Source organism: Ammospiza nelsoni, chromosome 3 (genome assembly GCF_027579445.1).
Source record: "Ammospiza nelsoni isolate bAmmNel1 chromosome 3, bAmmNel1.pri, whole genome shotgun sequence".
NCBI classification, from domain to species: Eukaryota; Metazoa; Chordata; class Aves; order Passeriformes; family Passerellidae; genus Ammospiza; species Ammospiza nelsoni.
Genome location: NC_080635.1, coordinates 71,668,315 through 71,694,177, shown reverse-complemented (window position 1 = coordinate 71,694,177; position 25,863 = coordinate 71,668,315). Strand labels below are relative to the sequence as shown.

The following is a 25,863-nucleotide window of genomic DNA, read 5'->3' as shown; positions in this document are numbered from 1 at the left end:
TGTTATGTGTGAGAACAATAACAAATAAAAAGAATAGGTACCCTCCGAGAAATCCTCTGCAGCATTTAGATTTGCTGAGTTTCTCTAGCTGGACATTTGCAAAGAGACAATGAATCAGGATTGCTTCATGCCAGATGTTTCCACTGAAATCTCTGACACTCATTGGATCAGAAATCCCCTAAGGAAGTTTGGGTCATTCAGTATGAAACTGTTCACATGGAGCTTTCTTCTTTTGTCATTTGCAGCATGTGAAATAAAATGCTGCCTTTGATTTGAGAAAAAGGGCATGTTACCCTGTAGGCTTGGTTTTCTGTGGCTTTCCTGTGTCTCTCATGGCTTTTATTGTTATGCTGGTTCTAGCATTCAATACCTTTTGAGGTCCATTTTTCATTTCCCTTCCTCCGAATTAGTGACCAAAAGGAGTTTGTATTCCATTCTCTGTAGCTGTCCTGCTCCTTTTAGCAATGATTTGAAGTTTAAAAATGTCTCCTTGCAAGTTTCCCCCTCAGCTTGGTCCTGGCTGGACAGTGAAAGCAAACTGTCAGTCTTGCACCTAAAAGCTCAGGACTTTATCTATGCAAATTGTTCTCACCCTAGGTAAGAAAACAGGCAAAACCACCTGGTAGAGAAAAATATATGGGAAAACAATTTTGGAACTTCCCATATTCTAAATTTCTAATATGAAAAATATTTCTACTTGCATGGAATGAATGTAATTAAAACAATATTTCTGCTTACATGGTAGATGATAATGTTATAATTATTACACCTCATACTAATTTTCATTAGATTTAGAAATGTAACATCAAAGAGCAGGAAGAGACACTGATCACCTTTGTCTTCAACAGGGGTCAGAGAGGGGGATTTGAGACGCCTCTTGTGGTTATTACAAAGATAAACATCTTTTATTCTCAGCCTTCTTTGTATGGGTGTGTGATTCTTCAATGTTCTTTCAATTTATTAGAGGTGTGTTAGAGTCAGATACACTTTCTCATGTAAACATAAAGACTTTTAAACATGGAAATCTTGTATGTACTCTCCCAGTCTGCAACTGGTAAATTAATTTTAGGCAATTTCTGTTGTGAATGGACAAATACTCACAGATAGGTATTGTTTTTCCCTTTTAGAGTGTCAGTCAGCTACTGCTCTGCAGCTCATGATCAAGCGCTGTCACGGGAAAAGAAGCTGCAGCATATATGCCAGCACCTATGAATTTGGAGATCCTTGTTACCCAGGCATCCAAAAGCATCTTAATGTCATCTACACCTGTGGTAAGTTACAAAATTCTCTGACTCTCACTGGGCTCTATGTTTGTTGAGCAGTTGTGTGTGGAGAATAAGATGCAAAAAGTTGTTGAAGTTCCAGTTGACTCGTGGTGATTCTTATTTGGTTGACAAGGAAAAGCTTTGGGTCACCAGAGTGGTTTAATTCTGTCACTTTTTGTACTCATTGGCTCTATAGAAAAAGCAAAAAATGTGGAAATTATATTTATTAACTCATTCATCTGCTTCTTCAAGGCAGGAATATCTGGCAGTGAAGTCAGTCTGCTCAGTGGATGTTTACACACTGAATGTTGGTATCCTGCAGCAAAGCTGTGGTTATCAGTAGGATCCTTATAACTTTATTCTGTATTTATTTCATTTTGTACCATAGAATCAGGTGATTACCAAATCATACCCCTTCACTGCGTTAGTAGAAAATCACTCCCAAAATCTTCAGGTAAACATTGCAACATTTTTTTTAACAAAGTACTATTATTAAACAAAAAATAAACAGTTTGCTCTCAGTTGGGAGCTTAAGTCATAGCATGAGCAGACACTCTGCTGTTACCTGACTAGTCATCTTATTTTGCAACAGAGGAAAAATTGTTCCTGTCTGAGCTCTGTAGTACAAAAAACATCTGTCTTCTTACTGTGATGACATTTTGGTCATTTGTAGCTGACATATCTTAAAATATTTCCTTCAGGGTTTTGTTTACATAGCTGTCACTAGGATCAGCTCAGTCTCTCAGTATTCCTTTTTGCATCCATCTGTAAGTGCAAATTTTGGTGCTGTACTGAATGTGCTGAGCAGACAGTGGCTCACGTAGTGAAGGAGAAGCTGTCTGTGCCCTCAAACAGCAATGGGTCTGTGGGTCAGTCTGTGTGTAACTGCAGCATGCTGAGTGTGACAGAAAGCATTTGAGATGCAGTCACTGTAACATTTTGTGTAGTGGCTACAGCATGGTGGCTGTGCAGCACCCTGAGGAGCAGGGACATTGATGCAGGAGCATCAGGCTCTCAGCTCGTCTGGCTGTTGTTTCATTTGGCTGGAGTGGTGGGAAGGTTGGGTTTTGCTTGAAGTGATGAAGCAAGAAGTAACAAAGCTATCCTTGCAAAGCCCTGTGAGATTTCTAGTCAGGAAGGTGATGTTTTAATATCACTTTTCTCATAAAAAGGCTGGGGAGAAGCTTATCCTCATGGGGATTTGACAGAAACAAAGGCAATGTAGAAGGCAAAACAGGAGCTCCATCCCTCAAAAATCCAGGGAAAACAAACAGAGCCCCATGATGTATTTCCAAGAGGATTTCTCCTTCAAAGGCCTCCAGGGCCTAATTCTAGAATTGTGGTCCAGGTCTCAAAGTCCACTATAAAAAGCACTAATGATCTCTTAATCTGACCTTAACTCTCTAGTCCAAGCCTAACTGTATCAGGAAATGAGTCACACTTGAGAGCACAAAATGGCATGTTTTGCTTTTCTGTGGGTAAAATCTGCCTCATCCTTTGAAGGTGGCCATGGCTCCTTTTCAAAACCATGATCTCAGACATGTCTCTGAACTGGATTTTGTGATCAACAGACACATATTTCTCGCCTCAAATAGCAAAGTCCTTCAACATGTGAAAATGAAATAAACAAGAAATCAAATTCCAGTTCCATGTGCTTGTGCCAGACAGAGCTAAGTCCTGGAATTCTTTTAGAAGAAATGATAAAACCAAACATTTTGATATTCTCATGACCTAGAGAATGATATCAGTGTAGAAAACCTCCTGCTGGCTGTCTCTTTGTTTCAGTTTTCCTTAAAGCTGTACACATTCTGGCTCCTGGCATAGTGCTACTTTCATCAAAACCTTGGGAGTGAAAGGGAACAGGCTGGGATAAATGGGCATGGCTGCACTTCCCTGTTGCCTGTATCTCAATACATATCCTTGTTTCCCACCTCTTGCACTTGGAAACATTGTCTCTTGCTGTTGTTGTCTGGAGATCCATGAAAGATGCAGTGACCCTGGCATACTTGGGAAATATGATGGGTGTATAAATGGGTTTCTCTGAGCATCACTTCAACCCTTTTTGCTGCTGCTTCAAGTAAGTGACCCCATCACTCTCTGAGGTCAGGCAGTGCAGTCACTCTGCTCCTCTCTGTCACTCCCTGCCTGCCCAACTGTGGCAGAGATGTCCTGCCATGTGTCACTGGTCTTACCTGTGAGAAAAACTGCCATGTATCCTTGGCCAGTGCTGCTGACCTGCTTCAGAAGAGTTGGTGAGAGCAAGAACTGTGATGGAGGTGGCTGTAGGTGGGAAAGTCTTCATGCAGACATTTCCTTTGTGAGGAACTTCAGTAACTGCAGGGACAGAGCAGCTGACCTCAGCTTCTGGTGTTAAAACATGGGAAGGACTGGAAGGAGACCAATATTTCTTCTTCTGATAGCAACTAATGAAAAAACGTCTGCTGAGTAAGTAATTTATGAGGTGACAAAAGATAATATTAATGAAAAGCCCATGAGCTGTTAGCAGAAATCACGGCTGAGATGGACCCTGTGAGACATTGGTAGTGTTTATGTAGACCAAGGCCTAGGGAAGAGCTGGTGAGGTGTCTTATCTCCCAGTCCTGGCAGGAGAACATCTGCAGGGTCTCTCAGGTTATCGTGTCCACTGTTCTTCTCTAGCCTGACAGAAGGACCTGGGCCCTATTCCAGATCTCCAAGAGGTAAATGGATGAGGCAAGAACTTTTCTTTCTTTAAGCCATATCCATATTTCTTACAGGTTCATTCCTCTAGCTTCCATGTTTTATTGGACATGAAAACACCTGCCAGACACAGACAATTTTGCCAGATGAATCTGTTCTTAAATAACAGTGTCATCTAACTTCTTGCCCAGCTGTATATTTTAAAAATATTGGTTGTAATTACTACAGCCAGTGGGAATGGCTCAAGTCAGCAGTTCTCCATATCAAATTATACCCCTTTGCACTGTGGGCTCAAGGTCTATTGGCATCACCTAGCTGAGAGGGAAATGCCACCAGTTTGTGTGTATGTTTGAGGTGATTGAAGCAAACAAACACCCAGCAGCATGGTGTGATAGAGATCTCTCATGTGCATTAGGGTCCCATTAGCACAGCCAAGGAAACAGATGAAAAAACCTCCAACATAAAAACATTCCAAACCTGAACCTTGGCAGGAGCTGAAATACAAAAATTTGGCCCAAAGCCACATTTAACTAATAAAATGGTATGGAAGGTGGGATTTTCCAGTATGTGGGTCCCATTACTGCACTAATAAATACATTAATTAATTTTTCAAAAGAAAAAGGCAAGTTCATTCTGGGAAGCACATAAGGCCTGGTGAGGTTGAGCTCTGAGTGTGGCAGCTGTAACAGAGGTAAATGTAAAAGTTTTAGTTCTACCTTTTCTTTAAAATACCCTTAGAGTGGAAAAGAAAATTAAAAATCATTAATGCAACTGAGAAAAATAATACAATAAAGACTTACTAGAAGTATTTCTCTCCTTGTTTCCTCTTCCCCCAAACACCTTCCTTTGTCTCTGTCTTTCTTTTGTATAAAACATTGTAATTTTTTGTAATATCTGTGAGTAGCTTGGTAGTGGTTTTGTACTTATTGATGAAACTTACTGTGCTCACAATCTTTTCATTTTCTTAATTGTCCAGTTATTAACTTCAAAGTCACTCTTTAATTCTCTATATCTCTTTTTTTGCCTGTGCTGAAGTCCTAACTGAGCACTGCATTAAAACCTGTGGAATTTTTTCACACACAGTGCCACTTGGACTCAAGGAAGCGTTGAAGTGTGTGCTTTATTTTAGGACCTACGGATAATTACCATGAAAGTTAAATATTTTCTCAAATTCTTCCTTGAGTGGGGATGAGGGGCCTGTCTGTGTTTAAAGTGAAACCTTATTCTGAGCACTGAAAGTCAAGGGAACCATTCAGAGAGCCCACTGTCCCCACTGCCAGACCTGTGCATTCCATGCAGGCTGCAAATACAAACCCTCTGCTAAGGACATGCTGTTCTTTAAATGCAGGCATCCATCAGAAACGGTTTGATGAGAATAAAAGAAAATTAAAGAAGGGGGATTGTGAATTTCTTTATGTCTAGATGTGCTTCAGTGGGTTTGTTATCAGTCCTGATAACTGGTGACTTTTTAGTGCTGTAGTTGGACATGTGCTGAACAAAATGGAGGAAATATGGCCTTGGATGTGTTTTTGATGTGAATATCTGTCGTACATTTAGATGTGTGCGTGCCTCCTGCTTGATTCATGCTTGCCAGGAAGGGGTCATTGGGCTGAGAGCTAATGAACTGCCATGGTAACTCATAAATTGCTTGGAAAACCCTGTAGTTCTGCCACATTAATAATCCTGCCATCCTGCTTTATGAGGCAATAAGCTGAGTCCCAGGGTTGAAGTGCTTCACATCCCAACAAGAGAATTGTGCAGGTAAAGAACAAAGCCTGGGCACAGGGGCAGCAGCTACTGTTGCTTTGGGGTGTCTGGTGCTGCTGGAGGACCAGATGGGGTCAAGGAGAGGTGCCTGAGGTGCTCTGGGGCAATGGGGCTGTGCTGACCTTTGCTTTCTCTGAGTGCTTGGGAAAGCAGCCTGGCTTTCTCTAAAATATGTTTAGAGAAATGTTCTTTCAAGCTGGACTAGAGGCAGGGTCTTTGTTGAACAAGGCAGCTCTGAAGTGGTTGTCCTCATGATGATGATGAGGAGGAAAGGAAAAAAGCTGCACAAATTCTCTCCTGTCATCTCAAAGGGGCTGTGCTCTGGTCCATTAGCTCCTGTGCAGTAAATCTATCAATGCCTCAGGCTGGATGAATGTAATGGTTCCTTTTCCTCTTAAAATTTATGAATTCATGAATGTAGAAAATGTATTTTATCACTGCAAAAAGTGCTTTCTGTTGCTATAAAACTCAATTCTAAGACCTACATAAAATAGAAAAAGAGCAATTCCAGATTTCCAAGAAAAAACAAAAGCCTTTTACACCCCTTTGAAACAGGGCAATGCAGGCAGGGTCTTGCTAGGAAAAGACACACAGAATGTATAATGCAGACTTTCTTTCTTCAAAAGTTGAAATAAAATTTCTGTTTACAAACAAATAAACATTTTAGGCAATCTACCTCTAGGGATGTTCCACTGAATGTATAATGTCTGATAATGTTTGTTTAACTGGGTTTCTTGTATAATGCTGTGAAACAGAACTCACAAACATGTAGATTTGAAATGCATGGCCACATAGGTTTGACCTACCAAATAAATAAAGAACAAAATAATGATCTGATATAATTCCATGTGGCTACTTTCATTGTCAAGACATTGAGTTCAGACATAGTTCAGGACATCTATTCAAATCCTTTGTCATATTTTCCTAAGTTGATGGAGGTTTGTCAAGCAATTTTTGTATCAAGCCTATGCTTCTCTTCAAGCTATATAGTATTTTTAAAAAAGCTATCCAACCTTCATGTAATGACTACAAATATTGAAATATTCATGAAGTGGGATTCATTTGACCAAGTGTCGACATATAAGCCATAGAGATTTATAGTGTGTACATCCCCTTCTGAGGAAAAACTCCTTTTACAGATAATGTGGAGAAGCAGCTGCTTTTGAGGCACAAATCATCTCGTCCTAAAGTAAGTGCCTGAAAGAGATGAACTGCATATTTAAAGTGACAGTTCTCCTGTACTGACTGTAAATGGGGCTCCTGGTGCTTAGCTGGCATATTGTTATCTACGTGTAGAACCTCTACAATGCAGATATCTACATCTATCTACATCCACTCAGCCCTGGAAGTGTTCAAAGCCAAGTTGGATGGGGCTTTGAGCAACCTGCTCTGGTAGAAGATGTCCCTATCCATGGCGGGGGTGAGTTGGAGCTAGATGAACTTTGAGATCCATTCTTACACAAACTATTCAGTGATTCCATGGATTCATGACCTGGTTAGATGCTTTCAGCCACCCTGTTCTTACACAAATGTTTTTTTGGTCAAAATTATAATTTCTACATAATGATAATACCAGTGTTTTATCCTTATTTATTGGTTTCCACTCCCACTCTTTGACAGATCTCCAGCTCTTAAAGATTCATCCAAGTAAGAGAGGAACATGATGTTTATTTAAGTTCTTGAGAAATTACCTCTAGCCATGAGTGTTAATGCTGAAAAAGTTCTCAAACAGCAGCTTGGTCTCTGGCACCTCAGCTCATGGTTATATCAATCTCTACACATGGGTTTGGAGAAGGGTTTTCCTATTAACTGGTTTTGAATGGGACTGAGGTCAATTTTCTGTGTTTTATCTTTATTAATTCCCTAAATGTTTCCAGGAGTTAGGATGGGATCAATATATTTGCTGACTTCTTTGACTGGCTGATTGTTCTTTTGGACTTTTGTTCTTGAGGTCAGACTTGTTCTAAACTGTCAAGGAGTGCATCTGGTGGTATGGAAAAGGGGCAGAGTAGATGTTCCCTGGTGATGTAACATTTGTTACTAGGTTCTGCAAACAAATGGATTTGTTGACCCTCCTCCTTCTGCATGTTTCCATCTAGGTGAAGAAAAAGCAAAGCACTTGTTTTCCTTTCAGAAACTAAGACCTCATGTTCATAATTACTCATACTTCAACAGACCCTGTTAAAAAAGCTGTGGCAGTGTAACTAAAAACTGCACTATGATAGGTGACCAGATAGCTCAAGGCTGATGTTTTTTGACTTCTGAGGCTGTGATTTTATCATTTTTGGTGATGACTTAACAGTTTTTGTAGATGCAGTTTCCTGCATCTCAGCGAAAAGCAAAGAGGAAACCCCTCAGTCAGCAAGACTCGTAATTTGGATTCATGGCATGGATCTGTTGGAGTTCATGGATTACCTGAGGGTAAAGGCAAGATGTCATCTCTTTTGCTTGCCAGTGCTGAAGTGAGTGGGGCACATGTTTTACTAAAGAGCTTGGAGGTACCTGCTCATAACAGGCCACTACAGGGACAAAGAGCTGTTTATGTTTAACAGTAGTGATTGAACTGGGATGTGAAACTTGACACAAACAGCCTCATTAGTTTTAAGATGAAGGTTGGTAAATCAGGTAATTGAAAACTGTCATTGTGCTGCTCCTGTTTGTCTTTTCTTATTGCACAGCTCACTGTAGCTTGATATGAATCGACCCAGGAGAGTCCGAACACGCCTGGCCTGGCTGGCCCAGACACAGCAGCTCTTCATTACCAGGGCAGAATGAGCCTGTGTCTGATGCAGATTAGGGTAAATGAATATTCTGAGGAAGCAGAGCTCTGCATCTCACGTGGAGGAGGAACAGGTAATGCTGTCATCTCAAGGGATAGGCTGGAAACCCCTTTGATTCCTGCAGAGAAGAAATGGAGGCTTGGAGATAAAGATCATTGCCTTGGGGATGGGGAGGAAAGAAGATGGGTCTGGAAGAAGCAGAGAGGGTGTTCAAAGGACACTTTTTATGATGATCTTAAGCAGAATGAGCTGTAAGACAAGTGCTACCTTACAATTAGGGAAGGTTTTCAAGCCTGCTGTGGTCCTTCAACTCTGGGAGAGCTTCTGCTATGGAAAGAGTCCCATAAAGAGTTAGCTAAATCACTCTGCAACCCCTGAGCTCCATTGTTCATGAAGTGTGTGTACCTGAGACCTTTAATCCTTTTATCTCTGTGCTTCATATGTTTTAATTTGTTTTGTTTCATTTGGTAAGGCATGTGGCCTAAAAGTCACAGGGGAAGACAGCAGGGAAGAATGGTCAGTCTGTTGTAGTGAAGTGGTGATAAGAAGGAGGCGGGTGGGACTTTAGTTTTTCATTCTGGTATTATTCATATATTTTATAAATTTAGAAATTTAAGAAATGTTTTATAATGGACCTGTAGTTTGCGCTGTAATAACTGTAATCTTAAACTGTAATGTAACCAAGGTTTTATGGTGGCTGACACAACTTTGAGGTTACTAAATAGATTTTCTCATGGAATGATTTCCTCTGGCATAAATATGCCCAAATCCTTGAGGCTGAACAGCAATCTGCCATCTAGAGAGTGGATTTCAGGCCTGGGGTGGATCTGGAGGGTTCTGCCTGGCTGTCTTGAGATCTCCATGCTTGAATAGGAGGGGTGCAGTCTCAAATTGACTCATGATCCACCCATGATTTCACCCTGAAAAGCAGATCTACCCGAGAATGACTGTGCAAGATGACATCTGAATGTGATAAAAGAAATCTTTCAGGAACTCTGGAGAGAGACAAGTAGAGCAGAATTAAAGTTATATGGTTTCTCTCTGTGGTGATTTTTTCCCCCTGTAAACTTAACCCCGCTGTATAGACTTTCAATTCTTTGTCATATCGATGACTTTAATGATGCTTTAAAATTCTGACCATGAGTAAGTGGTAGATATTTAGAATTTTAATACCACAGGTTGTTTTTTTTTTTTTACCTGGGAACCACATTGAATAACCTCATAAATAGGGTTACTCTTGTGTCTCCATGCCTGGTAAGACCTGTGCAGATTTCAAATATAGTAATTAACAGCAATGTTGGCAAGTATGAGACTTTTTTACTGGTGAGGAGGTTGGCAGCCAGTCTGCCAGCCCTTTTCAAGCAGGAGACTGCAAGCTGCAGCCAGAGGAATGTGTCAGCAATGAATGGCTGACCCTCGAGTCAGCGATCACCCTAACTCCTCCTAATTGAGGTTAATGCCAGAAGGACTGACACCTTGATGCTCACTCATTAGTGCCTGGAGGCTAATGGAGATTGCTGACAGCTCAGTGAAACACACATTAGATTAAATTTAAAGGGAGCATTTGACACCATGACCAATTAAGATATATTTGCATTTACGTATATTTGCCTTCCCTTTTTTAAAATGTATCAAGAAAATTACATTTCCTTCTACCCTTTATAGAAGGATTCATGGCTGGTGCCCTACTGCCAGCACATGCACATTTTCCTGCTGTGCACCTACCACTGCCTTGCTGGTTTCTACTGACCTCTCTCCACTTTAATGTGAAACAAATAGGAAATCTTCTGGGATTTGGAAAATGAAAATTTGGAAAATTTGTTCCTGACCATGAAAAGAGACTTGGAAGACCAGGACAGTGAGAAGAATAAAAAACAGCAGCTTTTTGAAAGTTACCAAAGATGCAAATATATATGATCTCTGTAGTGGTGTCTTGGTACAATTGAGGTTTGTGAGCTGTTGCTGTAATAGAAAATCAATATAATAGGCACTCAGGGGTATCTATAGCCCATTGATGAGAGCTACATGGGCATGGGTACATTTGAGGGATGTGGTTTACTGGTGAACTTATCTGGGTTAATGGTTGAACTCAATCTTACAGCCTTTTCCAAGCTAAATGATTCTATGATTCTATGATCAAATGTGTAATTTAATTGCTGGGAAGTGCACTAATGAATGTTACCACGGCTACAAGAATCAGCAAGGATTGTTGTGCAATGCACTCAGTCCCTCAGAAGCATTTCCTGCTGCGGGTGATGTTACAAAGGCAGGGCCAGCCAAACTTTGGGAGAAAGTGGTAGTCTCATTTTGGGTGTGGAGAGCATTTACACAGGGGTTTGTGTCATGGCAGCTGAACCAAAGAACTGTCAACTCTCTTACCAATGTATATTCTGTGCAATATATATATTCAAAGTATATTCATTGTTAGATGAGTAGATACATGCTTTGTTCTCCAGGTGGAATTCTCACCATGCAGTGTTTGCTGCCCAATCTTTGATTACTTAAAAAAAAAGAAAGCAGTAGGATATGGCAAGCACAGACGACTTTTTGCGGGGCATCCCACCTTAGAATGGGGAGGAGATTGCCATGGAAGTTTTGTTCTTTGGGAAACTTTCCTTAACATTAATCTGGCACTTGCATTTCTGACCTCCTTTTCAAGACCTCCATTTATTCAAAATATCCACACCCAAACAGTTAATGCCCCTTCAGACAGACACTTCAAATACTGTTGACAGGGGCTACTTTTCATGTCCTGTTTTAGTCACTGTTTAGCTAAGCCATTCATGTTCAGCTCCTTTAATCTTCTCTCATAAATCAGCCTGCCCAGCCTCTCAATTGTCTTGTTGTTGCTCTTTTCCACAATTACCTGTATCTTTTAACAAACACTGAGCAGGCTTATGATTATTTTCTCCCTGGGGACCAGCAGAGACTTACAATCTCTTTGCCATATATTAGCCATGACTGTTGTTTCAGCATTGGGCAGCGGCAGCACCATTACCCAGGAAGAGTGGTGGGTAAGAAGAAGAAAAGAAGAAAAAAGAAAAGAAGCTGACTCTCTCTCTGCAGTTTCAGTCCCAAGTATCCTGCTGCTCAGTATTTCACTTATTATTCCTTGTTTAGGTGAACTGAGCCAAAAAATGTAAGAGTTTCTGAATGTGAGAGGAGGGAAGCATTTCTGCATGGGGAGGACAGGATCATGAGGAGCAGTATCAGGATCCTTTGCTGGCTGGTTGTGTTTCCAGCTTTACTGACACCCAGGCCTGCGGTCTTAAGGGTGACTGATACTGCATAATATAAACAAGGAAGAAAATCCTACTAGATCCCTTCCAAAGATATTTTACTAAATTCCTTACCCTTGAGCCCACCCTGGGCCATCTCTTATCTTTGAAAGCCATCTCACAGCTGCCTGCAAAGACTCTGAAGCTGGTTAATCCCAGCAGATGGACCTTGGTGTCTGTGCCTGGAGGGGAAGGAGCAAGGGTGGGAGGGCAGAGTCTTGGAGGTCTCTTTGTTAATGGGTGTCACTCCATTTTGGTTCAAGCCAAAGCCTCAGGGAGAGGCAGAAAACTGGTATGCAGCTTCATTTGGAGTCCAACAAACCTGCTTTGGGTCAAAAGTTGCCCCAGCCTGGATAAGCTCATAGCTTGCAGGGACCCAGGGAGTGTGTACCAAATACCAATCTGTAAATAAGAATTGCACTATTTAGTCCCTGGATAATATGTATTTGCTTCAAACTTTGATGAAATTCTCAAAGTATTTTCTTTAGAAGAAAAAAAAACCAAAAACCCACTTCTTGGAATGGACGAGAAATGCCTTTTTTAAAAGGGTCCATGAAAAATTAGAAAGAAAATAACAGCTTACAAAAGGGCAACCCCCTACTACATGTCTTCCCCAGGCATGGTAGTCAGCATGGCCCAGTGGAGGGGTGCTGGCCTAAGGGCAAGAGGTTTCTGCTTAACCCTGATCAATCATCAGCTCCTTGGGCTGTGCTTCCTCCTGCCTGGTGTGGTTACACCCTGGGGCTGTTTGCTCAGCATCTGGCAGAGAGAGCAGCAGCCTCCCCACCTCCCTGGTGTTTTGGTTTATGCATCGAGTGCAGACATGATCACACAGATGTGAGGAGTCTCTGCTTTCAGTGCCTACAGTTGCTGGTGAACTTTATTGACATGAAGCTTCAGAATGATTGGGTGTTGAGCTCCTGCCTCACATGTCCATTGCTGCCATGATCATTCACTCAGTCATGAATTCAATGACAGTCTCACATTTATCTCACTTTTTTGTTATTGTTTCTTATTGTTATAATTTTTATTACTATGAAAAAAACTAATAAATTCTCTTCCTCTCTACTTTTTCTCCAGTGAAAAAAATCACTAGGGATAAAACTCAGGATTACATACTAACACACATTTTTTAACATGCTACATATTGATCAAAGGGTCTGACTTCTGCTGTGTGAAAGCTGTACCTGATTCCCATAAGGAGGAAAGGCAAATTTTCTCCTCTGTGCTATTAGAGATGATCAAAACCTTCTGCAGATGCTTTGAGTATCAATGAAGAATGAAGTATAGGATGTTGGTGCAATGTTGTGGCCGTCTTTTGGGAGGATTGAACCACCCAGAAAACTGGAGTTGGAGCACATGTAATGTAAATTTTCTGTCAGATATTTTTTAGCTTGTTACAGTACTAACAAGCAAATGGATTTACTTTCCTTCCTCACCTCATAATTCTTTGTCCTTTAAGTTGTGCTGAATTAGATATGAGGGTTCCTCTGACAGTACAGAAAATTAAATGGGGAAGGCATAGATACTGGTTTGTACTTTCTGTTTTTCTTCCTGTCCTGTTCAGCGTTGTCAGGGTAGTGATTTTCTCTTGAGCAACACTTAGGCCTATGCATATGTTTGCATTTAATTTCCAGATGGGGAGGCAGGCCTCTAATAACAGTGTGAGCTGCTGCTTTATGGATCTGGCTGGCTGACTGAGTTACCTTCTTTTTGCAGCTGGCCAAGAAACTGCACCCCACACCCAGGATGCTGACACACTCATGGCTGAGCCAGGCTTTTGGACTCTCAGGCCAGACTGGTGCAAAAAATTTTTTACCTGTCCCAGGCTGTGCAAAGGTTCGCCAGCTCTTTACATGTGTGGGGCTCTTGAACCTAGGATCATACAAACTGCTTTACTTCCTGACTGCTCTTCATACATGTTTTTCCTGAAGTCTTAGGCAGATTTTATTCAAGAAAATATATTTAACCATTAGCATTGACATTTTGGTTATGGCAAGAATATTTTCCTGTGTAGAGGGACTTTTAATGATCCCTCTGTTTCTCTGTAAGTGCTCCTCTGCAGGCTTCCTGAAGGGATTTCTGTCTCTGTGTCTCAGGGGTCTCATCCTGGCTTGGAGAGTTGTGTCTTCCTGAGGGACCTTACTTAGCAAGTTGTAGGTCTCAGTGTAGCTGGGTCCAACCCACTTTGAAGTTCAAGACTAAGGTTTGGGCTAGCAACCTGGAGTCCAAGTAGAAGGCTGGAGTGCTGAGTGCACAGACATATTGATCTGAATAGGAATACATTTGCAAATAGGTGTGTTATTAAACACGCTGTAATGCTGACCAGATGTAGCTGTCTATGGTATAATCAGCTACATATGGACTAGATACCTTGGCCTCCCTTTGTAGTCAGTATATGAAAAGAAAAAGGCATTTCTAGGTTGCAGTTCATCTCATTTTCAAGTAGGTATCTCAGGGACCCCTCTCTCATTTTTAAAGGAACCCATGGTGACTGGACCAGATGTAAATACATGCATTGTTGACATCTGAAGTTATGCCAGATAGTTCTTATCTTGAACATGTTTTCTACAAAATTATCTATTTTCAATAATTGTTTCTCATTACTTTCCTGTCTTCAAACCTCATGATGTCTAAATTATCTTCAAGCATATTGTTGATTACAATTTTACTAAATTGCATCAAATAATCTCTTTTTTAAAACATATTAGTCTTTGACAGTTTTACATCTTATTACCAGACAAGTAGAAAATTAGTGCATAGTTAAATAATATCTGCTTTGTCTAAATAACATTTCTTCTAAAGATTTCTTAGTCTTCAGTGGGTTTGAACCCTATTTTGCAGGATGGGATTCAGGTTTTCATTCTGATTCTGAATGTAACTGTCTAGAGGTTTCACATCTCTGGCTGTAGCCAAGGAAATTTGTTTTTGTACTGACTAGATACATGGAGCTCAGTAGCCCATATATACGCATAAAGTGATATTTTAGACAATTTTGTTTATTTATAGATCCTGCCTAATATTTGCACAATCTGTCTTTGATGTTTCAGCCTAGGGCTGTTCAAAATCACTCAACAGTCATATTTAACTGGATCATGGGTATTGGACCAGCTGGATTATTCTTGGATCAGTGCTGACAATAATGGGTTCTCACACACGGAATGCCCATGTGGACAGTTACATTTTCACTTCCCAGCTTCTTGTCACTGTGTGAAGATGAAACCTTGGGAAGAGTTTATCTTTGAAGGATGCAGTGGTCTTAATATAGTTTCCTTGCTCTGGCAGCTGTTCCTGTGAAGGACACAAGAATGCAGGAGAGAGGCCTGTTGCTATTTATTTCTTGTTTTGACCCATCTTTGAAAACAGTGAATCCCAAAAATGGACATGGCAATGATGTCCTTCTTACGGCATAGAAAAGCAAAGATTCTCTTTTCTGTTTTGGGACATCAAAGGAATCCATGTCCTTCTGAAATGCATTTCCTTTTCCCAGTTCATGAAAAAAACCCCTTTCCCAATCTTTTGTTTCGGTGGAAGCTTACCCAACTCAGAAGCAAGAGTTTGCTGTTAGGGCTAGAGTTTGTAACATTGAAAACATGAGAATTCTCAACCAGAAATGCCTTGAACCAGCACAAGAATAGCAGTTTATCCCATAGTCAAAGCTCCTGGTGTGTTTATGCACTGTATCAGGCAGAATGCTCCTGCAGATCCAGTTTCACCAGCTCTGTGTGGTGTTTGTCCTCATGGAAGCAGCTGGACTGACACCAGCAGGTCCATGAGCACTTCCAAACCCTCCTGCTTCCTGGCTGCCCAGCCATCCTGTGTGCCCAGCTCTGCAGGAGAGGTTCTGCCTGGTTGGAAGGACACGCTGCAGCCAGACCTGCAAGGAACTGCTTGCTTGGACAACCTGTGTCACCTGGAGAAGGGACCAGGCCCCTGCAGTGAGGTGAACACCTCCAGAAACACAGGGAAACGCCATTCTAAGCAGAGCATTTGGTGCATGCAGCTTCCAACTAGGTCCAGTGGTTTGTGAGGCTGTACCAGGAACTACCCAGTCCTGATCTTGGCAAAAGCCAACACAGCCTGATTAGAGCCTTCTCCAGCTGGGTCTAAACCCATCAGCACCATCAGCCAGTCTTGCAGCATGCCATGCTTGGCCACTCCACTGTCTCTGCCCCATAGAGGTGTCCTGGGAATTACTGGTGTTGGTTTGGTGCCTACTGGTAGGAAATCCCTGTGCCAGGGTGAGTCCCCCATCTTGCAGCTCCCAGCACCTCCTGTGTGCTTGGTGTCTCCCAAGCAGCAGAGGAGGCAGGGAATGAGTCTGAATACTTCAAGGAGGCAGCTATGACCTGCCAGGCATCCCTGATACTGGGCAGCCAGACTGGAGATTAAACTGTGTTTTGGAGAGAGTCCCCATGGGCTACACTTGTACAATTAAAATGTTCCCTGGCCTTAAGGGCAAGTGGCAAGGCATGGCTCACATCTGAACAGAAGAAATCTCTATACCCAAACTAGCTGCAGTGAAAACTCCCTGGTTGTGCTGTCCCCTGTACCATTCCAGGGCAGAGAACTGACCAAAATTCCTATGGAAATTTTATAAGTTACAAAATGTGTACAATTCCAAGCCAGCGCTTGAGCCCTTTAGTTTATTAATGTATATATCTATATCCTGGATTTGAAGTTCAGATCAAGGAGTTTTATTCATCTTTTTTCTTTCTGTCCCTCTTTGTTTATTCTTTAGTCTTTCTGGGATAACAGGCTATGGCATTCATGAGCCTGGCATGCTAAAAAACATCCCTGCTACAGATCAACACAGCTTTACTGTCAGAAAGGGCATGGGGCTGCAAAAAAATATGGGGGAAATATTGAGGCTGTCTGGGCCATGTGAGCTCGAGAGTGAGTCTGGCATTGGCCAGGGAATGGCCAGTGAACCCTGAACTTGGCTCCCATCATAGTGAGAGAGCAAGAGAGGAACAGAGGTGAGGGCTGTGCCCTGCCACTGCAGAGGATGCTGCCCCATTTTTTGTTCTTGGGCTGTTCTCAAATATTTTTGTCCAGTTCTTTCTCTGATTTTTGTTGCCATGAGGTTGGCAAAGCAAAACCAGCTAATGCCAGTTGTTCCTTCTGTCCACAGGACATGGCCACTTGGCTGCTCAAGTTTCCTCTTCTCCTTTTGCTGTTCTCCCTCTCTGAGAAAGGAGCAGCTGTTCCATGCGCCTCTGTCTGGGACATTCAGAGAAGGAGAATGCCTCTTCTTTCACACTAATGACCTTGTCCATGATTTCTCAGCCTACTTGGAAGGGAGATTAGACAACATCCATCATTATTTAGACTGGCAGTGGAAACCAAACTGGGCTAATTTGATAACTTTGAAAAAGACAGACTTCTCAGACCAGTGTTTCTTTTGGACATGTACCTTCTAGCAGCATTTAATTTATTTCTTTAATTACCACTCCAAATCTTTATTAAATATTACCAGTTCAGTCTGAACTCTGATTTTCTTTGATGGTTCTTAGGATCAGATCCTATTGCCAAGAGAAGCTGGAACATTTCTAGTCATTAACCAAAAATGACTCTGAAAGGGGCTTTGGGATCAGAAATATGGAGATATTGAAGTAACCTTTCTAGTCAAAGTTTGAATCCCTTCTTAGATAACAGCTTTTGCAGGGAGAAAGTCCAAACTCCCTAAACACAGTGGGCAGAAAAACTCAGTAAGAGATGATGTCTTGTCCAAGTGGCTCCTAGGACCTGCTGCAAAATACTTCCAGTGGAGTCAACAGGTTTTGAGTCAGGTCTCGGGTGACTCTGTTCTGCAATAAACATAGCAGTAATTGTAGACTTGTAGACCATGGTGCTCATTTTGGTCACCATGATATTATTATAACAGATTCCCAGTCCACAAACACACCCTTTCCTTTGCTAGCCCAGCAGATCCTGTGAACCTAACATGCTGTTGAAAGAGAGTTCTACATAGTGTGGTTTCCCTGAGCCTTTCAAACATGTCATAAAACCAGAGGAGCTGCAGTAATCATCATTATTAGTAACCAGACTTGGAGCCTGACTCTGAATCTGCCGTGAGTATAAACAACCTGTGTTCGTGTTCATCCTCCCTGCCTTTGGTGATGAGTGTTTCACTGTGAGATTAGAGGACGAAGGCTCTGAGATAATGATTTCAGCTGTGTGCCTCTTAGCACTGTAAAGCCCATAGAATATCAGAAAATTTATTGCTGTGACTTAGTTGCAAACTCCCTGGAGTGGACAGGGGTTGTGGACCTCATGATAAATAGCACACGCTAATATTTAGCAAATGATAATGCAGACCACAGAAAAATGGGAACAGAGGAAAATATACTCCCAAGGGCTGACAACTAATGCAAAGAGCCAAGAAATAGTTTATAGTGGGAGGGAATTTCCCCAGCTTCCCTCCTCCATGCATAAGTCACTGCATTATGGATGCATTGCACAGAGCCCAACATTGATCCCTCAAGCACCAAAGTTACTCCTGGCAGGAGTTCAGAACATACAAACTCACAAAGCCCCACAGGCAGAGCAGACCTGATGTTTTCCAGCCCCAGCTGGAAGGTGGTAGAGCCTATATTTGAAGCAGATGAAAGGGCTTGTGACTGAAGCTTAACTGGTTGTTTATAGGTCTTCTCTGATGTGTCTGTGCCATCTGCTTCATGCACAGGGCAGGTATCTTACCAGACCACTTCTCTGTCAATCCTTCCCACTTAGCCCCTTTCCAGAGAGCTAAAAAGTCCTCCATCTTCTTTCGCCCAACCAACATGGACATATTTGTTCTAGAATTCTCCCTCTGCCTGGGTAATGCCCTCCTGGAAGAGTGACATTCCCTGATCATAAACAGAAGTGTGTCATTCCACGGGATGAGGCACATACAGCATGATGTCAGAGGGTGGTGGGTGAGCCCTTCTGGGATCAGGATCCCTTGGTGAGGTATTGGACATGCATTTGTACAGACAGCACTGCTCTGGTGAGTGCTGTGCCAAATTATGTCAGCCCTTGAGGCAGGAGGGTTTGTACAGCTGGTAAGGGGTTGGGGTAAGCTGAGGGCTGGGGTGACCTACAGCCCCTTTTCCTTTTTATGGCCTTTAAAAGAGGCAGCTGAAAGGTGGATGATGCCAACCAGCTGTGCCTGCCACTTCCAGTCTGGGATGGGCATGGTGAATTCCTGGTGAATGAGTAGAAAGGAAGGAGAGGGAGGAATGAGGGGCAGCCAAGACAGTCTTGAAACATGACAGGTCTGCAGTGGATGAGGCAGCTTCCCCTTGATGCCTGCAGGAAATTTGGGTCATTAGCAGGTGATGGATGCCTTAGCAGAGCTGTCTGTCCTGTGGTGATGGAAAATGTCTACCTCATGTAGCACCACTGTGCTTAGCCCACAACTGAACTGAGCAAATTCAGAGGCAGAGCGTGGCAATGCCCAAGGGCTTTAGACATTACTTTGGGATTGAAGGTGAAAAATGATGTGGGTAAACAACTGATTGTGAGAAGCAAGGCTCTGATTGCAATTGAATTTGATTTTTCCTTCATTTGTGGGAAATACAGACAGTCGGAAATCAGACATTCAGTCATGACACTTGTGAGAGACAAGGATTAGAACTGCAGACTTGGGCTCATAAGGTGAGAATTAAGGTTTCCTGTGTGATTATATGGAAACTGCAGTAAAACACACATAAAACCAAATTGCGAGTCATGCGTTTCAGATGCTGGGAAGGGAGGAATGATGGATAGCCTGTGGCAAAATCCAGTGTATGTACGTGTGACTGCAAAAGATCAGAAGAAGGCATAAGCATCTGATTTAGAATACTTGTAGTGCAGAGGCAGATTCGTAGCATATGTTGAGAGCTTATAGGGAACAGGCCATGCAATATGTGATACCACACACAGAGAGCCAGCACTCTGGAAACTTCCTTCTCCTGGGAAAAAGATCATGGAGCAACATTTATTTTTAAGAGGCACCCTCATGTTTTATATATTTGCGCTTTCTGTCATGATATTTGATAGCATTGCATTTCATCACTTGGAGACACACTTCTTGGGAAGGCAGGCCTGGAGAGTACCTGTACTCTGCTCAAACCCCTTTGCTGTGGCTGCATGCCATACTAGTCCCTTTATTTGGCCATTGTGTGTTCTGAGAGCAAATTGTGTGTAGTTGGGTTGAACTGATGAAGTATATCCTGGGAGAGATGCACTGGAGGAGGACACCATGGATTGACAGACCCAAGGAGTAGATCAGTGAGATGCTCACAAATAGCAAGTCCAGCCCTTTCTCCTGAGTTCAAAAAGAACTTAACATGAAACCTGTATGCTTTCAAAATCCTGTGTTCTCAAATCAAAGCAGCAATGCCCTAATTAAAGCCACGTCTAACCTTGACTCCTTACACATAACACAGAGGAGCTGGCTGTCTTGCCTGTGCCCTCCCTCTGCCCTCCCTGACAGCCCTTTTTATGAGCAGACTGGAACACTGTGCATTCACCTCTGGCTGTGGGCAAGCAGGAGCCTCTGATAGTGTCCTGCCTCTTGCTGGAGTGGAGCTGACTGGTGGAGACACATCTCTACCAGCCAAAATATCTCATCTGTGATGACACAGACCCTTCTGTCAACATCTCCTTCACACTGGATGGAATATCATTTGGTTGAGGCCAGGGGGAGCAACCTTCCCCCTTCAGATCCATTTTCCAGTGAGTAGGGGCTGCTTTCAGGTATTGAACAGGCAGCCAAGGCCTTTTACTGCTCTTTGCTGACACTGTCACTCAGCATCCTCCTGCAGCATAGCTGGGGGGAGTGGGGGCCCTATGGCTGCTTTCCAGCCACCAACAGCTGCATGTTCCCCTCCACAGAGGTGACTCTGGTCCCAGGGAGATGGCCTGATGCAATGGTGTTTGGAAAGACCTGCAGCAAAGAAGCAGAACTGGGAGGAAGGGATCATTGCTAGGGTAAGAATGGTGGAAAAGACTCCAGGAAGGAAACTGGCAATGAGAGATGTGGTTGGCAATGGGAGAGAAGTAGGAGTTATGGAAAAGGAATGAAAGAGAAAACTCTGAGAGGAGCAGTTCAATCACTCTGTAGATAATACAGGATATTTGAGCCAGGATTTCAATTTTTCTTTTTTCTTTTTTCTTTTTTTTTTTTTTTAATATTCCAGCTCTGATCTGAGTTACTGCAGAAGAATTGTTTTATTGTTTTGTGCCTGACTTTCCCCATTTATGAACCAGATAATGGCCATTAGCAAACCGATAGCAGGTGAGGGCATCTTCAGATCCAAGTCTGGAAGTGTTGACACTTGACCATTATTGATAGACATGTGGAGACAGGCTGTCTCTGTGAATACTTCTGCAAAAATCTTCTTGAGTCTCTTTAAATTTGGCAGCTCCTAGAGCCCATGCAACAAACCTGGAGCACCTTCACAAGGTCTGACACTGGTACTTATGCCCTTAACTGTTCTGCCAGCTCATGACAGGTTTTGCAGTGCTGGTGTTGTGAGGGGAGGGAGCAACAGAGCTCCGAGCACATCCTTAAGGACCAAACACCCATAAGATTTGTCTGCAGTTCCAAAAGTGCAAGTGAGGTCTCTGTCTGAACCAGTCTGGGAAGCCTGGACAGGCCTGGGTGACCTTAGATAGGTCAATTACTCCCTCATTTCTTCATCTCTGCATTTAAAAATAAAATATGAGGGTACTTTGCAGAAGAGTGATGAAGGTAAGTAAGATAAAGAGTAGGATGTGATGAGATATATTCACAATCCGTGGAAGTGCTCAGATAAAAGTTCTCCATGAAGGTGGATGCTGTTATCTGCCACTTATCTGCCATTCACCTCCCTGCACTCCACCCTCGGTCACTAACCATTAACATCACTCAGAGACTTGAAGTGATTTCAACAAATTGTCTGAGATGTGCTGCTCTCATTTCAATAGGTCTTAGGCAAGACAACAGGAGAAAGTAATGCAGTGTCACAATGCTGATAGCAAGCGAGTCACAGATGCTGATACCAAGAGACTTATTTAGTCCATTTTGATCTTTTTTGCCTTGCTTTTCTCATCTCATCAAACAATCATTGCTGTACTCCACAACTGTGTCTCCCTGACATCCTTCCTTAGGACCCACAGCCCAGGCCTGAAGCTCCCTAAAGAACTGGCCATTTTGAAGATCTTCACTGTGTTCACCTTTGTTCACATCTCTTTTCAGAACCTGTGTAAGTGATGAGGTGGAAGTATTAGACACTTCAGATGGAAGCACTATAGACACAGTCCTGACTTTGATGTAGGCTGCTGGTTGTGCTTCACTGGCCTGTGTGTGCAGCAGAATGCTGGAACTGGTGGGAGACGGGGATGTTCAATAGTCTGGTGTTCAGTTACTTGAAAGTTTCACATCTTCTGAACCAAGGCAGTACTTGGCCTTTTTATTTTCTCCCCACTTTGCTGTCCCAGAACTGTCCTGGCCTGTTCCTTATGCCAGTCTGAGTCATACAGCAGCTAGAATAAACTTCTCTCTCCATTAGTTTTTGGAAATGTTTGTGCTTTGAAAGGGCAGGGCCCATGTAGAGGACACTTCACTTTCTCCAATTTACATAATTTTGCTGCTCAGATGTTTGGTTGTTTTTTGGGGTGTGTATGTCTTCAAACTTCCAGAACTCTGTTGAAACAGCTATTTCATGACTGGTGATGGAAATTTGTATTTCTGTTTAGTGGAATGACACAAAGAAATAAAGAGTTCAGACATGAAGCTGATACAGAATCTTGTTCTTGTACTGGGGTGACCCCATGTCCATGGTGGAAAAGGAGTTCTGATCTGTGCAAAGGGTGTCTGTAGGCACTACAGACAGAAACTTTTCCACATGCCTGTATACCTTACTGCACTTCTTGTGGGTTAGCTGACTTTCACCAAGTTGGGGAACATCCATAGAGTGCTGTGAGTGGAAGTGACATATTTACCTCGCCTTGTCTCCTTTCATCCCATTTTAGACCTCAAACTGTCTAACAGCATTAGGAGGCCCCACAGAATAAGAACTTGAAGTCAGTACTGCTGGATTTACTGAATCTCTGTGCTATCTCCTGACACTAACATTAACTGAATACATCAGGAAAGGGGTGAATTTTTAGGGATATGGGAAACAGGAAAATCTTAGAAATGAAACTTGGGAAACCAAATCTGCCTGCTGTGTTTGTCATGCAATTAGTCAAGGAGCTGGCTCACAAAGTTGTCTCTGAAAACCAGAAGAATCAAATGAGAGCCAGAAGACAGAGGAGAATATGTTGTATGATCTTTACAAATGAGCAGCAGTCATTAAAAGAGTTAGTAACTATCCAATAAATTTGGCTTCCATGTCTAGTGAAGGAATAAGGAAGGAAGAAGAATTTGCTGTGCTATGCATTCACATGGAGCCATATGTATATTAGTGAACCCTCAAGAGAGTTACCAAAATGGAATGTAAATGATGGAAAAAAGGGGGGGTGAATTTTGTTGTCATGGAATAATTGAGAAAAGACTAAACAAAGTAAATCTGTAAGCAGTTAAAGCAAACCTCATCCCTGGTGAAGAAGATTTTATTGAATTTTCTGTGTGACTCAGAGCACACTTTAGTTATTAGTTTGATTCCTTTAGTAGCATGTAGGAAGTATGCTGCCCCTCTACACATGTTGATTTCACCGTTGAAAAGGAACATGGATGACACACACATTGATTTGTAGGAAGGAAATCCAGACAAAACTTAATCACTTGGCTTGATCCAACTGCAGGCCAAGTAGATGAAAAGAATATGGTCATTTAATCTGTGTAAATAAGATGTCTATTCATGTACTGAGGCAATTAATGTATTGTTTCATGAAGACTGAGATGAAAATTTAATTTAAATTGACTGGAGATGAGGATTATAAAGCAGACTGAAAACAGGCTGGAGGCACCAGAAACACATAGCAATGAATAAATGCCAAGACTTGGTGGAAGATACCTCAGGGAAGGGAACAATGTTAGACTGCTTTTGTTTAAGAGCCCTATTTATGGTTTGGAAGGAGGGTTGGCTATGGTAGCTCATTGTGGGATGGTGCTCATCTTGGGAGAGATCATCCTTTCCAAAGCCCTCATACTAATAATTTTTGATGTGTGGCAAACTTTGGATGAATCAAAATCACAGCAAATGGTGCCAAAAAGTTCAGTCTGGGGACCTTACCCAAATTCCCAGTGAATGTACCTGTCTGTAGGTGCTTTCTACAGAAATCTCAGTCCATGTGGTCCACCATTTAGAGCAAACAAATTCTCTTAGTTTCTATTAGGCTTCAGCCTCTCCCATTTATTTATTTAGTGTTTGTCTGACTTTTCTTGCGTTGGATTCTCCAAACCATATCCTCCTGGCTGACCCCATGGACATGCTGTTTCACTGTACTGGTGTTTGAACACATATTGTGATTCCAGCAAGAATCTTGATACTAAGAAATATTTCAGACGGAGGGCTGGTGATGCAATAGGGACCTGTAGGATCTCTGTTTCCTTACTAAATTTACTGTTCTCCAGCCTGTTTCCAGAGGCCTGGGAATTACTCAGTGAAAGCTGAACTTCAGGACTGTCCTTTGGGAATTATCACCATTGCTTTGAGATGGGGATTCAGTCCCTGGAGTCATCAGGCCACCGTTACTTCTGATTGTGGGTGTTCAACTACTCTGCTGAGGGGACAAGGGCGTGGTGCTGGCTGAGAAAAGGGATGGGCAATGCAGCTGGCCTTGCTGTGCACATCTGGTCAAAGGAACTGGACAGATTAGTCTGTTCCATATCTGGAAAGAAGTACAGGGAAGGAGTTAAAGGGAACGCAGAGCAAATTTTCCCATAATTTTGCAATTCGTTGCCTGGTACTGTCCAGCACTAGCTGTAAGTTTTTATTTGTTCATAAGACATTGCTGAGCTACCCCAGAAATCCTACACTCCTGTGTGTCTTGTACAAGGCTCAGGAAGAAATGCAGAGAGGTTGTCTGTGCTGGACCAGTTCTGCAAGGCTGGCTCATATTCATATTATGAACTCCCTGGGGCAGGGAATGTCCTAATGGATTTCATTTACAAAGGGGAAATAGGAAGGGGGTATAGCTCAGTGGTAGAGCATTTGACTGCAGATCAAGAGGTCCCTGGTTCAACTCCAGGTGCCCCCTCATGCACCCTTTTTTTTTTTGGGAAGACATTAGAAAAACAACTCTTTATTGTGTGGGTGGTGAGGCACTGGAACAGGTTCTCCAGAGAAGCCGTGGATGCCCCATCTCTGGAAGTGTTCAAGGCCAGGCTGGATGGGGCTTGGAGCAACCTTGCCTAGTTAAAGATGTCCTTGTCCATGGCAGGTGATTGGAATGAGAGGGTCTTTAGAGTCTCTTCCAACCCAAACAATTCTTATGATTTTATGATTTTTTGTGGTTTTAAGGAAATACACATAGTGTTTAGACACTGAGTAGCAGGATTGAGATTATGAAGAAAATTAAAGCATGAGCAACCAAAGGGACAAGCCACAGCCAAAAAGCAAGTAAAGATGGAGAGGAGTGAGTGTTAACCACAGGAGCACATTTATTTCAACCCCTGTAAGAATCTCCATTTTCTCTGCATAGTCTTCTTGTTTGGATACCCCAATCCTAGAGTCAAAAATGCCAAATTTCCCTCTTTTTCTCCAGTGCTTGGCTGAAGGAAACATTCCTCACATATTCCTGTGCTTAAGTGAACATTGGTTTGGGTCTTGAGTGGGAGGGATGACTAAGGACTAAGAATTAATTGCTTGATTCATTCTCTGATTATTCTTTACAAGTATTAGAAAAGGTGTTATTATCTGCTGAAAGATCATTATTTTAATTGTGCTTTGATGAGAAGAGAAAACAAGGGAATCAATTACTCCATTAGTAGTGTATTAAAGACAAATGCAGAATCCCATGAAACTTTTCCCAAAGATGACATTTATTAGGTTGTAAAATAACCTCCCACAGAAGCATTTGAAGCCCTGTCATTTAACTGATAAATTACTGAGGCCAAGAGGCCATAAGACCTCCCTAAATTAATTGCTCTTTGAACTGGAGTGAAAATTAAAAGAAGTTGGTTTGAAGATTCCCAGT

The 25,863-nt window shown here is 42.3% G+C and overlaps 1 protein-coding gene and 1 non-coding gene across 2 annotated transcripts in view; both read left to right on the top strand.

Annotated features, from left to right (window-relative positions):
- Window positions 1-25,863, top strand: part of EVA1A (eva-1 homolog A, regulator of programmed cell death) — a 201,476-nt gene that overhangs the window by 97,167 nt on the left and 78,446 nt on the right. The window contains exon 5 of the mRNA XM_059468826.1: window positions 1,128-1,271. Within this exon, the coding sequence (XP_059324809.1) occupies window positions 1,128-1,271 (144 nt within the window). The remainder of the gene's footprint in view (window positions 1-1,127; window positions 1,272-25,863) is intronic.
- Window positions 24,853-24,924, top strand: TRNAC-GCA (transfer RNA cysteine (anticodon GCA)). The gene has a single exon. It is a non-coding gene; the product is annotated as a tRNA-Cys (tRNA).